The sequence below is a fragment of the Acartia tonsa genome, chromosome 4 (genome assembly GCF_053477335.1).
Source record: "Acartia tonsa isolate MP-2025a chromosome 4, ASM5347733v1, whole genome shotgun sequence".
NCBI lineage: Eukaryota > Metazoa > Arthropoda > Copepoda > Calanoida > Acartiidae > Acartia > Acartia tonsa.
Genome location: NC_137263.1, coordinates 47,951,941 through 47,969,796, shown reverse-complemented (window position 1 = coordinate 47,969,796; position 17,856 = coordinate 47,951,941). Strand labels below are relative to the sequence as shown.

Below are 17,856 nucleotides of genomic sequence, written 5' to 3'. Positions count from 1 at the left end.
AAAATCTATTAATTTTAAAGGCTGCTAGCTGCCAAACGGCTGAACGTACAGATCATGCCCGCACTTTGTTTTAAGCGACATAAGAAGGCCTAAAAATATTCTAGAATAGCCATAAATCAATAATGCATAATTATCTCGCAGTGAAGAGAAATGCGCGAAAAAGACCTATTTTACGCGTTTTTTTTCAGTGAAGCTTTCCCTGTGCATAATTGGATCTTGGCTAGTCCAGAATATTTGTAGGCCTTCTTAAGCCGCTTAAAATTGTGTGCGTCTATGATCTGTACATTCAGCCGTTTGGCAGCTAGCAGCCTTTAAAATTCATAGATTTTTGGAAATATTGCTTACCAGCAATATTTTACCGTAAACTGCAGTAGATCCATTTTTTAAAACTATATTTGTTCTTAAGAGTTTTGAAATTTATAGTTGTAAGTTAGTGTTTAAACAAGGATGACAACATCCATAAGTAGCGAAGCTCAAAAACTATGAATGGTTATCGGAAAAAAATTACTATAGTTTTATACAGTAAACATCAATCTTGATAAAACAGGAAAATCAGGAAACCTTAAAAATCACGAAAATTTGAAAATCTGGGAATCGATCTAGCATCACAATTTATAGACAAATCTTAATGAAACTTGATAAAAATATGTAGAATATGAGCATATTCAATTCCTGATAATTTCAGCCGCAAATCCTGAATAGGAATCGAGAAAACCATAGAAAACCTAAAAATCTAGGAATCGATCTAGCACCCCAACTAATAGAAAAACTGTAAAAAAACTTAAGGAAAATATGTAGAATTTAAATTTAAGCAATCCCTGAAATTTCAGCCCATTATCTTGAAAATCACGAAAACATGAAAATCTAGGACTCGATGGGACAGATGGACAAAACAATGTATAGATTAGATGGGCATATGTTATAAGAATCTTCACTAAAAATTTCAGATGTCTATCTTTTCTAGGAGCCGAGAAAATCACGTTTCCCCCACTTTGTCTCAGACGGACAGACGGACGGACAGACGGTTAGACGGACGGACGGACAGACATTTCGAATTATAGAGTAGCTTCGCTAATAATAAAAACTAACGGATGCACACATAGCATCTAAGGTATCAATATTCGTAGGGGAAGGAATAAGCCTAAAACTATCCCAAGACTTAAAATCTTAAAAACAAAACTGTCCTAAACTGTCCTGGGTCTTATGTGAGCTTCACTGAAATCGAAAATTCATACAGTTCAGTATTTATCAAAATCTTAAGCTAGAGACAAAAAAATTTACCTATTTATATAATAAAATATTTTTTTTTTTAGAATTAAAAGAGGTGGAAGCCGAGTTAAATTCTTTGAAAAATGATTCAAGTGATCCCAATAAGAAGAGTGAGATAGCAAAATATCTAGATAAACTAAAGCAAGACTCAAAGGAAAAACACACAAAAGATGAAGATGACACAAAAGTAAATGAAACACTAGATGTTGTCAGTTCTCAAGAATCATCAGATCTTACCAAGGAAACACCTGAAGAGGTCTCACCAGAAGAACCCACAAATGAAAAAGAAGAGACAATAGTGAATGAAGAGCCTATAACTGAACCAACATCACCATCCAAGAAAGGTGAAGTCTTTGTTATAGACTTTAATGATGGCAATAATGCCAGTCCAAAGAAAACTCCAAAGCGCTTCCAAATCACTAAAAGTAAAAAGAAAAGATATTCTTTTGATAAAGAAGAAGATGAATGTTTAGAACAGACTGTCATAAAAGAAGCAGACGAAAATCTGGACAATAATTTAGATGAAGGCAATGAAAATCATTTTGGTGATACAATTATCATTGCAGAAGAAAATGATTTGGGTGAAACCAATGAAAAATCATTAGAATCAATTAGTGAATCCAGTGTAGAACTGCCAAAGCTGAAAGCTATTAACTCGCCAAGACATTGTAAAAGTGATAAAAACAAGAAGGCCAAGCCTCTTGAAACTGATGGGGATTCATTAAATCGTAGAAATGATACATACATCAAGGGTAAAGAAATGGTGGAATACAATAATAGTAAAACAAAGGAAGGAGAGCACAAGAAGAAAGTCAAGAAAGGTGACTTAATAATAGTAGATATAAAGAATACTGCCAGTGAAAATTCAATAGATGCAAATGATTTAAACACTGCTGAAGAAGATAACGAAATAAAGACTGGAGAAATACCACAAGAATGTGATAATTTTAATAAGACAAAATTAAAGCTAAACTCTACCTTTAAGATAAGGGAAAATAATGATCAAATAGATGTTAAATGTGAATTAGAAAATAAAGACACTAAAGAAGAAAGTGGTCAAAAACCTAAAACTTCAAAAAAAGTGAAAGTGAGAAAATCTAAAAAGGATAGTCCAAAGGAAAGTATAGAGACAGAAGACAAGGAAGAAGAGAGCACTGGTGTTGGCGTTGAATATGAACAAAAATCAAGCAGTAAAGACAAGAAGGAAAGAAAATCTAGAAAAATTAAGGAAGAAATTGATGACTGCATTGTAGACCATGAAAACTATGAAGTTTCCAAACAAAATCTTGTTCCCGAAACACCGGCAAAATCTAGCAAAAAGCATAAAAATTCCAAGTCACCCATTAAAACTAAGCTACCCATGCTAGAACAAAGACGACGTCGGGTGATGGACAAGCTGATGGAGATTGATGCAGCAGGTGGTTGCACCAGTCACAGACCTAGCCTCAACAACCACGACTGTGATGATGTCATTTTCATAACAGAGGAGTTCACAAGTGCTGGACAAAAGAGCCACAGCAGTATGGCACTGATGTCATCGAAATCAGCAACTGACGGTGCCCTTAGTCCGCCCATGAGCTCGCCACGTGAAGTTCCCTACAGTGCGCTGTCTGAGCCAGGACCCACGCTATTCGAAGATATTCTTGATTACAGCGGAAAAAAGTTGTCGCGGTCATCGGCGCGCAAACACAGAAGACATCGGACAATGTCTGCTAGCAAGGCTAAAATTTTGTTGGACAGTGATGCTGTGGAGAGTTGTGATAGCGGCATTTCTCTCTCAGATAATGGAAGGTAAATTTTCATTCTTTAAAAGCTTGAGTGGGTCGAGGAGGAATTTTTACGAATATTATTTTTTTTTATCTTTCCAAGTGATTTAGATACAAGTTTTTTTTCTGTAGAAATTCTGATGAGCCCAGAATTGAAAGTGGGCACTACAACCTTGAGACCTCGCCCTCAGCTCCAGCTTCGGCCCGCAGGATCAGACCTCAGCAGTCAAGTTCAGGTAAATTTAATGCTTTTGTCTCTAAATTTTCATAACACTAATTATGAAATATGCTGAACACAAATAATCAATTAGGCAAATACATATAATTTTCTATTCTTTTATGTTAAACTAGCGGATGCGCCCCAAGCATCTAAGGGCTCTTTATTTGATGGGATATGGAATTACAGAAAAATAGCCCAAAACCATCCCTAGGACATACAGAAGCTTCACAATAAAGGAGAACAATATTAGTTCAGCGGTTAGCAAGATCTTTTGAAATAGGATTAGAACACTCGAAATAAATATTATAAGTTTAAATGGAATTTAAAATGTTTTTGCATTAGGTGAACAACTATCTTCTGGAAGAAGAGAAAGAAGAACCTTAAGCTCGTACCAGTATCGTAGCAGCCAGACTGAAATCAGGATGAAGTCCCAGACCAGTGGACAGGATGTACCAACATCTCCAGAGAAACCTAGGACTAGAAGAAAAGGATCCTTGAGTTCACCTGCATTAAATAGAGTATGTGTTTATTAAATTCTTTTTAATTGGTTAACATTCAATGTAAAATTACTAGGAGCTATCTGCTATGCCCCTAGAGGCCTCCAGGGGCACGTATAAAAATGTTTTTTTTTCTTCAAATTATGTTAAGATAAGATTTTTACCAAAAAATTCAGCCGCTAGATGGGGTTAGTTATATTTTTTGTTTATTGCGATTTCTTCTAGTTGATGGTGGTAAACCCCCCCCCCCCCCCATAAAAATAGTGATAAAACTTCCCAGGAACTATGAGAAGCTACACTGTAAAGGAGAACCACATCGGTTCGGCAATTATCGAGATCCTTCGGTATAGACAAACAGACAGACAGAGATCCTGTGTTTTGGAGATTTTGACAAGGGGCTTAAAGATTAAATTAAAATAAACCACACATTAATATTTGCATCAAATAACTACAAGATTAATTCAACTAATTTATTTACAATATTAAAGTTTTACAAAACATATTAAACATTTAGAAATTATATAAATCACTAGGTAGAAACATTAGGTTTAACAGTCAGACGCAGTTTTTCTGAAATATTAAATATATTAATTATAATTACTTAGTGAAGTGAATCAAGCAAATATAGCTTGGTCAGTTTAGACAGATTTATTAACACTTAATTCGCTAAAGGCAAAAGAAATGCTAATAAATATAAAAAACAATAACAGATAATATATAAATTCAAATAAATAAAACAATTTCAAATGACTGAAATTAAACATTCAAAACTAAGAAATAAAGATTATTTGAAAGATTTAATTTTGTTACTTTACTTGGCTAAATACCATTGATCTTGATATAAACCTATACTTGTAACAATAATCAAAAGAATGCATAAATTAAAAAAATTATTCTTACCCTAAAATGAGTCCTTCCAGGTGAGAAATAGGTGAAAACGTATCATCCAGATATTCTAACTCAAAGTAAGCTGTAGCTAAAATCAGCAACTACAAAATTGTACCTAAATATCTAGAATTAGTAGCAAAAGATTGAGTATATCAAATACTACTTTTGATATACTCAACCAAAATACATATAAAGAAACAAATGTATAAGGTTGATAAAATGCTTATTAAAATAAAGAAATAAGCTTAAAGTAAAAAATAATCTAAAGCAGTACAATAAAACTAGTAAAGCTTTTGGATTTCAATCAAATGTTCTGGGGTAAATGAACATTAATCATAAATACAATTTCAAACTAATTTGGGTTCCATGCCTTATAACTAAAAGGACTTACCTAACCAAAGTAGAATGTGATAGCTGATTGCCTCTAATTACTTGTTACCTTAAGGACTTTACATATCAGACTACAATTTTACCTCTAACTACCTGTGCTTTTATAGGAGTTTGAAGATATAGAAACCGGTTTGGAATGTAAACAAAAAATGTACAGCAATATTATCTATTTATTTTATAAAATTTAACATAATTTGCAACGTAATTTTACTATAAAATCTGCATATTTTGAGCTAAAAATTAAATTTTTAATCAATAATTTCATATTTTCCCCTTTGATGACGGCATGAAATATTTGTTAAAATAAAGTACTTTTTTGTAAAAACTATTGTGAAATCAAAACTAAAATGCAACGTTTTTTGCAATTAAATGAAGAGTTTAGAATAATTAATTTAATGTTCAATTTTGCTCATGAATATCCTGAAATTCACAAAACACTGGGCAACAGCAGATGAGAAAAATTGAACATGTTTAGCTTATATAAATAGATAATTCCTGGAGTATTGAATTATGGCCAAGACGAAACAGTATCAGTTTGATTTGTCTTCTTAAACTCAATTTGTTTTAAATATACTTAATAACGAATTAGACAATTGACTTGTCAGATTTTTACACTTTTTATTACTTCTGTATATTAGAATCTTGAATGAATTATTAAGCATCACAAAAATTAAATTCTTTAGAGAAAACTCTGAACTTTCAGTTAAAATTTCATTGATGAGATATATTAAAGAATATTTTTAAAATCAAATGATCAGATAAACTATCAAAACAAACATTAGATCATTGGTTAAAATCTCAATGTGATCAAAACAATGAAGAATAAATGTAAGCAAATTAAAAATCATTTTTGTAAAAATTAAAATTTTGCAAACATTTCTCAAAAAATTAGATAAATTAAAAGTGAAATTTGGTATCAGAAATCTCTCAAATAATATAATAACATATGTAGTATAAATACAAATACTGGAAACATAGATATTGATGGTACTTATACCAAAACAATATTTAAAACAGAATAATCAGAGATAAATACAATTTATCATGCTCTTTATGTGAATCAATCTAATGACCAGTAACAAACCTGTATCTACAAATGTTGGTACATCTCAATTCTGTAATACATTGAACATATAAAATACAAAATATCAATACTAAAGGCATTGAATAGATACAATATCAATACATGCAGCTAAAGACCACTATAAGATTGGCTTACCCTTCACCTTGTTAGTGTTTAGGCTAAAGGCCATAAACATATTTGTTAGTGTTTAGGCTAAAGACCTTTAAAAATTTGTTAGTATTTAGGCTAAAGGCCATTAAAATGTGTTAGACCAATCTTCTATACAATATAAATAAGAAAACATAATATACTTAGGATACAAGGAGAATAACCAAACTTTGTAAGATACATCCAATCTTATTTTAAAGAAATTGATTCTCACGGATCTTTGAAAAATTCAAAATATTTTCAATAAATTATCAAAATGTTTTCAATATAAGCAATAAAAAAAATCAAGTGACTTGAATACAAAAATCAGAGATGTTTATATTACTTATAATTAAGAATATATAATACAAATAAAGTAATATAATGTGCAATTCAAAATACAGAGAGTAACAAAGGATAAATTTAATCAGCTAAAACTCATATTTGACACACAAAATTTCATCGATAACAGATTAAATGATCTTCAAAAAAAATAAAACAATTTCAGATGTAACAATGTTTGAATTGCAGCAACTTTAAAACAAATACTTTGCTGAATCTAAAATAGATTTTACACAATAATATAATGGTTCAACACATAAAATTTAAAGTGATCATTTAGTTTTTTCATTATATCAATTTAATCATTTGCAACACTTTCAGCAAGAGCTTAAACTTTGATAATTACAAAGTTATCAAGATCTTCAGGTGGTGGTTTATCAGTTGGTTCTGGTGTATGATTGATTACCAGTTTTGTACAAGATCCACCAATCATTTCATCAACAGTAACTTGCAAAGACTCAACATAATCAGTTCCTGTCTCAATATACCTTAAATCTTTATTAGACTTGTTATTGGCAGGATGAACAAATATGTAACCTTATAGACAAGAATATACTCTTAGGAAATAATTTTCATCATTGGAAAGATTTGAGTATCTAGTAATCAAAATTAAATAAATTGTGTCTTTGTTTAATCAGCATTATCAATTTGCTTTATCAATTCCATCCATCAAGATAAAGCATACCACAAGATTAGGTGGTGGGGTATCAGTAGGATGTGGGATTGCCAGAATAGGTATGTAGCAAATAATCATCTTGCTATCATGATCAGATTTGGTTTCTGAGACATCTTCAGAATCAAAAACCGAAACATCATTGGTTTCGCTTAAGTTGTGTACAAAGACTTTGGTAACACATTTGATTTGATCATTGGTCAAGTATTGATTAACATAATTTTCTCCCATTGACGATATGTTAACATCAATATCTGTAGTTTCATCAACAGGCTCAACAAGTTTATCAACAGATTTCATAGAATGTGAATTTGAAGTTTTGATTTGAACATCTGTTGTAAAATTTGACTCTTCATTGGTTAGATGAATAGGATTCTCCTGGAAATAACTATACCAAGAGTTAAAATTGGCAAAATCAGTTTTTTGATCTGTAGATTGGACAGACATGGTAAATTCATCCTCAATGTTTACTGGATGAATAAGTTTATCAACAGCTGTGTTGACTTTCATAATAGCAGCTTCATAATTATCTGCAAATGAAATTTCTAAGATATTAGAATTGTAATCCTTGATAGTAGAGCTTGTAACAACATGATTAGAATCAGTTTGAAAATCATCAAATTTAATTGGAATTAACACAGAATCTTGTAAATCTGTAATATCAATATTTGAACTTATCAAATCATTTGGTTGAAGAATTTGATTTGTAAGCATTTTCAACAATGGCCTCTGTTCTTGATTATCAACTGAAGCTTGAACATTGAAAGCATCTTTAGTTTCATTATTTATTGTAATATCAACAAGAACAGTCCTATAAATAGATTCATTCTGTAGGAAATCATTTCTTGATTCAGCAGATTCATTCTCATCAGAATCTTCAGCAGGGTTGACATAAAATAATCTGTTAGCATTGTAATTTGTAAAACTAACAATATGATCAATAACATCACAAGCAGTAGGATGTTTGACTTCATCATCTTGAAGGAAAATAAAATCATTCAGTTCTTCCTTCATGGGATTTTTGCAATAATCTTCTTCTCTTGAAAAATTCTTTTGAGTTTTAGACATATCTTCCTCTTGAATAAAAGATATATCAGTGATGGGGAAATCAAAAAAGTTACAATATTGGTTGCTTCTAATGCAACACTGATTAAAGTTGAAATTAATAATTGAATTATCAAGAATTAATTGATAATAACCATTTAGATCCTTTCCAAAATAAACATCAGTAGCATCAGAATAACATGAATCAGAGTCTTGTGCATCACCATCCTCATCTATTCCATAGGAATTATCACCAGACACATTGCTAATACTTGCAGAAACTTTATCATCTGTATCAGTAAGTTTGACATCAATAAGGAGTTTGTATTGGCACTTAAGAAAGCAAAACTTGTTTTCAATTTCAATCAGCTGTTGCTTAATGTCATCATTGGAAACATCAACCTCTTCTAGGAATTGAAGAGTTACAGAAATGTCATCAAGAATAGAAATTATATCATTCCTTGATTCAACAAGTTCATTAAAAGGTGAACTCTTATAGCAATCAAGACAGTTTGTTAAGATCTTAATTCTTTTTGCTTGACAAAAAAGAAAATCATTACAGTTTTCATTGAACTGTTGTTTCAAATGTGTTCTCCAAATCTTATGAACACTTGAACATTGTTGCTGTTGATCAGTATTGTCATTCTCAACAGACTTTATTTTTGAATCTTCATTAATCAAACTAGTAATACTATCATCTTTACTATCTTGATCAGTAAAAAATCCTGAATCATTTGTCCATTCTTCATTCTTTTTAAAATCCAAAGGATCCTCATCCAAACTTCCAGGGAAAAAATCAGACGACTTCTCCATAATTAAAGGGTTTACTTTAAAATATTCTTCCCAAGAACTTGTAATTTCATCAGAATCATTTTTAGAACTTGAATCAGCTAACACAGATTTACAGAAGCCAAAACCATTGTCCTTTATGCTTGAAGTATCAGTATCTAAATCAATAAGATTATTGATCATTGTATCATCTAATTTTTCATCAGAACCATCTGTGCTAGATCCATAGTAGCCATCATTAACAGGTTTTAAAATTGCTCCACACAAGTACTTTTTGCTTGAATCTATAATGCTATTAATTTCAGGTTTCTTTCCTCCTGGATAGCTTGAACTTGATTCAACACAATTTATAGGTGTTAGAACTAAACACTCAATACCTGAATTAAATAAACTAACAAGTGATTCATTGTTAGAAGATTGATTACAAATATCAATAACTCTTGTATTATCAACATCAATACCTATCAAAGGAACAAGTAAAGAATCCTTTAAATAAGTGTTATTAACATCAGTGTTCATTATGTCCTGATGCATTACTCTTCTTGAAACAATTTGAGTTGTAGGTTTCTTGAATAGATCTTCAAGTACCTCACTTTCTGCAGTAATTTCCTTACTACTAACAGTAAATCCATTGATGGTTACATTGTCATCAACAGAAACATATCCACTTTCTTCCATCTTCTTTCTAAGTCCATCAGAGATTTCATTACACAAACAATGTAAATGTCTAATTTCAGATTCCACTGTCAACATTGCATTTACTAAACAATCTGCTATATTAGAGCAGGAATGGATGAAATTAGCCATTAATGAAAGATTACAACCAATCATAAGAACTTCTTTTCTTTGGCGCTCCAATAAAATTGATTGGACAGACTCTGATAAAGTAATTTTGTTCTTATATTTTTTGCATTTTATTTTCATGTAGTTCAAAAACTTAAGTTGATCAACTTGATATAGACTTTGAAGATTTTTAATTGTAAGAAGGTGAATAGTAGAAAATATATCAACATCTTCTACAGATTTTGTGCCTGAACTCAAAAGTTTACTTAATATTGAATTATTAGTTGACATCTTAGTTATTGATGTAAATATTATATGTGAGTAAATTTAATTTAATCTTTGAAACAAAAAAGGGGTGACTTTATTTTAGGAAAAATGTTTTGGAGATTTTGACAAGGGGCTTAAAGATTAAATTAAAATAAACCACACATTAATATTTGCATCAAATAACTACAAGATTAATTCAACTAATTTATTTACAATATTAAAGTTTTACAAAACATATTAAACATTTAGAAATTATATAAATCACTAGGTAGAAACATTAGGTTTAACAGTCAGACGCAGTTTTTCTGAAATATTAAATATATTAATTATAATTACTTAGTGAAGTGAATCAAGCAAATATAGCTTGGTCAGTTTAGACAGATTTATTAACACTTAATTCGCTAAAGGCAAAAGAAATGCTAATAAATATAAAAAACAATAACAGATAATATATAAATTCAAATAAATAAAACAATTTCAAATGACTGAAATTAAACATTCAAAACTAAGAAATAAAGATTATTTGAAAGATTTAATTTTGTTACTTTACTTGGCTAAATACCATTGATCTTGATATAAACCTATACTTGTAACAATAATCAAAAGAATGCATAAATTAAAAAAATTATTCTTACCCTAAAATGAGTCCTTCCAGGTGAGAAATAGGTGAAAACGTATCATCCAGATATTCTAACTCAAAGTAAGCTGTAGCTAAAATCAGCAACTACAAAATTGTACCTAAATATCTAGAATTAGTAGCAAAAGATTGAGTATATCAAATACTACTTTTGATATACTCAACCAAAATACATATAAAGAAACAAATGTATAAGGTTGATAAAATGCTTATTAAAATAAAGAAATAAGCTTAAAGTAAAAAATAATCTAAAGCAGTACAATAAAACTAGTAAAGCTTTTGGATTTCAATCAAATGTTCTGGGGTAAATGAACATTAATCATAAATACAATTTCAAACTAATTTGGGTTCCATGCCTTATAACTAAAAGGACTTACCTAACCAAAGTAGAATGTGATAGCTGATTGCCTCTAATTACTTGTTACCTTAAGGACTTTACATATCAGACTACAATTTTACCTCTAACTACCTGTGCTTTTATAGGAGTTTGAAGATATAGAAACCGGTTTGGAATGTAAACAAAAAATGTACAGCAATATTATCTATTTATTTTATAAAATTTAACATAATTTGCAACGTAATTTTACTATAAAATCTGCATATTTTGAGCTAAAAATTAAATTTTTAATCAATAATTTCATATTTTCCCCTTTGATGACGGCATGAAATATTTGTTAAAATAAAGTACTTTTTTGTAAAAACTATTGTGAAATCAAAACTAAAATGCAACGTTTTTTTGCAATTAAATGAAGAGTTTAGAATAATTAATTTAATGTTCAATTTTGCTCATGAATATCCTGAAATTCACAAAACATCCTGTTACTTTTGTATACGGATTTTCAATCATTTGAAATATTTTGTTAGAAATTTAGTATAATAGATAATTATTTTAGGGGTTTGAATTGAGAAAAATAGCGCGGTCTGCGCGCACAAGAAGCATGAATGCGCGCCAAGCTGCAGCCAGTGGTGGTCAACAAGAACTGTTTAGCACACAGCCCACACCGGGCAGCGCAAGGAAGCTTAGGCCACAGACAGGCGTCGAGGATGTTCTCTCAAATCTAGATAGATGTTCCTACTCAGCTCTGAACGATATGGATGCAGGTATACATACAAAAAAGAGTCAACTATACTAGAATATTTTCGACCATGTCAAAAAATTAAAGTATTTGGCGGTTTGAGAGTGAGTCAAGCATTGAACATCACCTTTTTTGAAATAATTTTAAAATAGGAGAAGGTGGGGGGGTATATTTTGTATAAGTTAGTTTTTCACCTCCATAGGGTCAGTCATAGAAGAAAAAATTCTGTCACCGTTATTAAAGAAGCAGTGGACGGGGTTCCAAATCCTCATAGTAAATCCTCTTTCACGATTTCACCCCAACCAATTAAAGACAACTTGCAAACAATTGCACAAATTATGTGTGGAAGTCTTAACTGTGCATAAGAATGAGTTTTGTTGTATAAAAAGATAATAAAACATTCAATTATTTTATTTTACTCTTTTAATTAATTGAATTAAATTTGTAGGTTACCATGTAAGATACAGCAAGTCTCCAGAAAAGAGTTTAGCAAATGAGGGAAAGACTATATCAATGGATTTTAGATACACACCTTTGAGGTATCTTTAATTACATTTAATTTGAAGCTTTTTATAGAACCTATAAAAAATTACGTAATACTGGCCTGCCATTGGTCAATTAAAATATTTACTGGCCTGCCATTGGTAATTTAGTCTGTTTATGGGCCTACCATTGGTCATTTGTATTGTATGACGTCATTTCTTTATAGGCACTATAAAGAGCTTCATCTAATTTGATTGTTTAAAAAGTTTTGAAATGATTAGCAAAGCTATTCTACAAGTCATTGGAGTTCTTAATCTAGTGACAATGTTCACATATTTGATTTTTTGCTGTTCTCTTTTTATCATGTTCTTTTGCGACTTTAGTTTTTATACCCACAAATGAGCTAAATTGCAAAATCATATTATTAATTATATTATAATTATATTAAGATTATATTTAGATCAATTTTGCGCCAAAAATTTTAATAACAGTTATTAAAATTTTAGTCAGCTGGATTGCGAGCTAGCCATGCGGGCCCCAACCCCTAGAAAATGTTGGAGACGTGCCCCCACCACAACCCTTCCAAACATAAACAAGAGTTCCTCAATTGATAATCTTTATTATAATTTTAATCATAAATATTAGGATCTTCAGTTTTTTAGAACTTACATTAAGATCAGACATTTTTATTAGGATTTGTGGATCATGGAAAGAAAACGAAGTAACGGGTTACGCAGTAGCTTTTGATAGGTTAATTTTGATTAGGATAGGTTAGGTAAATGTTAATGATTGCCCCACAGTGTGTTAGGAAATTTGCCCCGCAGGATTAGAGCCCTCCGGTGGGGCTAGAAAAGCAGCTGTGAAAATACGACGAAACCCGCTACTTCGTTTTCTTTCCATGATCAAGACATTTTCTTAAGATTTTGTTTTTTCAGAATAAATATTTTCAAGATATTAAACCTAAATAAAGTAAGTCATGATAAATTTAAAATGTAAAACAAATGAAAATATATATTCCCTGGAAAACTAGGCTTTTAGTTAACCTATTTAATCATTATAAAGTAACAATCTTCAAGTAAGAAAAATATTAACTTAAAATAAATAGTGCTTTCCAATTAGATATAAGGAAATAGATAATAATAAAATTTATGTCTTGTTTATTCACTTCTAAATAGAAATGAATCAAGATTAATTAATCCTAATATGTAAAGTAGCAAGTTTTTTTTTGTCTGTAGCGAAGGATCTCATTAACCGCTGAACCGATCTTTTCATATAAAGTAGTAGTTTTTTTTTGTCTTTAGCGAAGGATCTCATTAACCGCTGAACCAATATGGTTCTCCTTGGTGTACATGTTGGCTTCTAATAGGTCCCGGGAAGTTTATAATTATTTTTGGGGAGGGTACCAACACCCTCACAAGAGAAATCACTCCTAGAAAAAAATTACATTCCTAAAAATTAAAAAAAAACCTATTTCTCATTAAACCTACAATCAAAATGGGGGGGGGGGGGGTTCGACTTTCCCCTACCTCAAAGCTCCTAGAGGCCTCAAGGGGCGTAGCCTCTAGTTATAAATTAAATAAAGGGGTCTTGCTATAAAGGTTAGGTATTTGTATTTTTTTAATGATAAAGAAAAAACATGTCAATAAATGTAAATTTGAATTTAGCAAAGAGTTTGACGAAAACATCTTGGCAAGAGCCACATTTTTAAACTTTCATTGGACAAATGAAAAAGAATTACATAAACTTAGAGTATTTTTAAGGCCTTTTTTAATGCTCTAAAATTTGTTGGTCTCGATTTATTAACTTATCCACATTGATTCAATTTTTAATTAAGTTATAGACAATAAAATGCCTTTTTTCTACGTTTTTTTCTTTCTTTTAAGAATTGTATAATCTTATAAAAAAAAATATATGTACTATGTATATATTTCATTATAATTGAAAATGTATAAATATATGCAAATTGATTTTACTACAGTTTTAAAGTTTATTGTTATTATAATTGTTTTTATATTGTAATTTTGTTTTGGTGTAATATGCTACATCTTTCATATTAAATAAATAATCAATTTTTTGTCGTGTTTTATTTTGAATATCAGCAATTTTATATTAATCTAATTATCAACTATTTCCCTTAATTTTCAAATGCACAGATTTGTTTTGCTTAGGACGTTTCCATTCGTCCGTCCGTTTGTTCATTAAATAGATACGAAATGGATAGATCTAACAGTTTATTTAATCATTAACAATCATTAGAAACTTTAATGTAAATAAATAACTTATAAAGCTCAAGTGCCTCCGCCTCTAGCATCTAGGGGCTTCGCCACTAGATGGGAAGTCCATCATACATTTTAAAAAAATAAGATTTATGCTTAAAAAATTGAACGACTAAAATTTTGTAATTACTATTAAAATGTTTTGGTAGGGGTAATGTTTTTAAGGGGGGGGGGGGGCACTTTACCAAAAAACAGCTTAAAACCAATGCAGGACCAGTAGATATAATACCTGAAGAGTTGAGCCCATTTTGTTCAGCGGTTACCGAGTTTATAAGCTTAATAAAGACAGACGGACTGACATAGTTCTACTTTGTATAATAGATACTAGTTGCTTCGACCCTAGTCACAAGGGGAGGGCTAAGGAGTTTAGGAAAATAGCATAAACAACTCAAAGACATTTAAAAAGCTTTCATTATAAGTACAATCAATTTGGACGATATTTCAAATCAACAGCTTCGCTACTATTGGACACGTAATGTTTCTTGTTTTTTAAAAATAATAAAAAGATACTAAAAAAGCTAATATAAACCCCCTGTAGACGAATCATTTTTTCATTTTAAAATAGATTTTTGATTGAAAATATTGAAATGTATTAAAGAAAATACAATTAAACTTAAACAACATAAAAATGACACTTTAAAAAATCAATGTTTACTTTTTTGCGCAAGTGTACAGCGATCAAACTAGTTTTGAGTTTAGTTTGTTTAGAGACACGGAGGAGTGAGCACGTACGGCTGGTGTTTAGTCCGAAATTTTCAACTGTTCTTGAATTTAGTTTTCTGGTGATTTTAATCTTCTAAGTTAAAATATGTGTTAGATTTTCGCGAATTTGGGCAAACTCATCACCAAAATGAAGACTAACTTCGTTTTATTATTGTTATTGGTGAATACTTGCCACGGACAATTTGGTTCGCGATCTTTTGGAGGATTCGGCTCCAATTCTTTTTCTTCGTTTGGCAGATCTAGTTTGGGGTTTTCGGTAAGTCAACCTTTTTACTTCCTATTATATAGAGTTAAGTTATTTTTTTGTTTGAAGCTTAAGATTTCAATATTAAGACGACCTTTTAAATTATTTTAGATTCATTATTTCTTACCCCGTTCTAATACAGACCGGCTAGATGCAAGGGACGCAGCCGCTAGTGTTATATAATTGAGAGTGTTGAAATATTTCTTTTCCTTACTGTTCTAAATCCCATTGTTTGCACCTATTAAATTTTAATCAAAAGAATACTAATAAAATACTGTATATGGAAAAATAAATATTTTAACTTTTTTGCTATCGTTTGTTTCATTACAATAAATTCAATTTCTTACATTGAAATTAGGGAGGTAATTTTTTCAATTCCCCCCCCCCCCTTCCACTAAAAAATATTAAATTTGCCCTTGAAAGAGGTAAATTGATTTTGGTCTATATTTCATGGATTATTCTCATAAAATTGCTGATTTTGTTAAGCTCTAACTTTGTCATTTACGTTTTATAAACGTTTCGTGATTTTTCATAATCTTTAAAAAACAACTTGATAACTTAACGTTGAAAATTTACTCAGTCTTAACTACTTATTGATGTTTTCATCCTTAAATTTCTTTTATTGAAATAATTTTCATATTTGTTTATTTTTCAGGGAAGTAATAGTTTCAGTGCCCCGTCAGAAAGTTCTGAACCCGCGGCTGACAGATCTGCATTGTTTTCTACTAAAGATAGGTCTAGGTATTCCAGCTTTAGTTTAGAAACATTATATTATAAACTTTAGCTTGTAAGGGTAATTTGCATCGAGTTAATTTAAGTTCTGTTAAATAGTTTTTTTTTTAATATTTATGACCAAATAACTTGCATCTTTGATTAAATGAAGAGTAATTGCATGGGATAATTTTGGCTATTTTATGTAGAAACTGTTTTTTTTTATTACAGGGTGTGTAAAAAATGTGTAGATTTATAAAATTCAAAATGCGCGGATTGTGTTAAAAGTAGAAAAAAAGTTATGCATACCGTTAGAATCGCAATAAGCACTATCTTTTATAAGCAGTATTAGTTGAGACATTTTAACACGTAGCGCCTAAACTATGTTATCACATGAATAGGTAGTTCTCATGTTTCCAAAAACTAGAACTTAAAGCTGTTCTATTAGTATGCACAACTTTTTTATACTATTAACACAAGCCGCGCAATTTGAATTAATCTACGCATTTTTTGCACACCCTTTAGTTGAAATTTAAATACATTAAAGGGAGGGGGCGGTTGTTACACTTTTTGAAACCAAAACTATAGGAATTCAACTTAAAAAAGAGTTACAGCACTGAAATTTTGAATGACATTCGCTTTAAAGAGGCACAATGTGGAACTGTGAAGAAAAGTTAGTGAAAACCGCCGATACCGCCGTTTCCCGCCAAAAAAAAATTGGCGATAGTGGCGGTTCCGCCGCTGTTTCTTCAGTTCCACATTGTACCTCTTTAATGCTACTGCCATACCAAATTTCAGTTCTGTAACTCTTTTTAGTTAAGTTCCTTTAGGTTTAATAAAAGTGTCACAACCGCCTCCCCCCTTTGCTCTTACATTTTTTTATCCAGACTTCTTAAATTTCTGTACTTAAAATGTGCACATTAATATGACAAGCTTTCTCGTATCAGTAATGCATATTTCTCATGAACATCTATCTCAGTCCTAGTTTTTATTCTTTTTACCAAAAGTACATAAAGTACATGAAAAAATGTTTTCTTTAAAAAATATTTGTTGACCCCTTATTTTTTTTATAGGTTCAGCACATTTTCAACTTCTATCAGTTCTTCCAGTGAGCAAACTTCTGATTCTGATGATCAGACATCTTCAACAACTGAAGACTCAACAACCTCCACGTCATCAGAAGCAACATCTACTACAGATGCAACGACAGTACAGGATTCAACAACTGAATCAGTCCAATCTGATAGTAATGTGAGCATTTTTAATAAAGTACCCCTTCTTCAAGTAACTAATAGCCGTTTCTATTATCCTACTATTTTAAGTAATAAAGTTTTTTGTCAGTAGCTTAAGATTTCTATAATTGCTAAACAGTTTTCCATTTTAAAAGAAGCTTCACATAGGTAAGGGGAAGGTCTTAGGCTATTTTGTTTTCAGATTTATGTAAGAGGATGGTTTTAGGCTTTTTTGTTTTTAGATTTGTGTAAGAGGATGGTTTTAGGCTATTTTGTTTTTAGATTTATGCAAGAGGATGGTTTTAGGCTATTTTGTTTTTAGATTTATGCAAGGGG

The 17,856-nt window shown here is 30.6% G+C and overlaps 4 protein-coding genes across 6 annotated transcripts in view; 3 read left to right on the top strand and 1 right to left on the bottom strand.

The window, feature by feature from the left end:
• l(2)gl (LLGL domain-containing protein l(2)gl) overlaps positions 1-4,376 on the bottom strand; it is a 113,128-nt gene extending 108,752 nt beyond the window's left edge. The window contains exon 1 of the mRNA XM_080158620.1: positions 4,353-4,376. The gene's annotated coding sequence lies outside the window, so the exon portion shown is untranslated. The remainder of the gene's footprint in view (positions 1-4,352) is intronic.
• LOC145315506 (uncharacterized) overlaps positions 1-14,408 on the top strand; it is a 53,571-nt gene extending 39,163 nt beyond the window's left edge. The window contains exons 25-30 of the mRNA XM_080155489.1: positions 1,314-3,060; positions 3,168-3,271; positions 3,598-3,773; positions 11,669-11,876; positions 12,300-12,390; positions 12,841-14,408. Of these exons, the coding sequence (XP_080011615.1) occupies positions 1,314-3,060; positions 3,168-3,271; positions 3,598-3,773; positions 11,669-11,876; positions 12,300-12,390; positions 12,841-12,979 (2,465 nt within the window). The 3' untranslated portion in view covers positions 12,980-14,408. The remainder of the gene's footprint in view (positions 1-1,313; positions 3,061-3,167; positions 3,272-3,597; positions 3,774-11,668; positions 11,877-12,299; positions 12,391-12,840) is intronic.
• Positions 1-17,856, top strand: part of LOC145317520 (cofilin/actin-depolymerizing factor homolog) — a 90,749-nt gene that overhangs the window by 38,998 nt on the left and 33,895 nt on the right. The gene's annotated exons all lie outside the window — the stretch shown is intronic.
• LOC145317509 (uncharacterized) overlaps positions 15,246-17,856 on the top strand; it is a 32,527-nt gene continuing 29,916 nt past the window's right edge. For 2 of the 3 annotated variants that reach the window (XM_080158617.1, XM_080158618.1), the window contains exons 1-3: positions 15,246-15,589; positions 16,233-16,318; positions 17,362-17,539. In XM_080158617.1, coding sequence (XP_080014743.1) covers positions 15,461-15,589; positions 16,233-16,318; positions 17,362-17,539 — 393 coding nt within the window. In that variant the 5' untranslated portion in view covers positions 15,246-15,460. The remainder of the gene's footprint in view (positions 15,590-16,232; positions 16,319-17,361; positions 17,540-17,856) is intronic. The other variant, XM_080158619.1, reaches the window with a different exon arrangement.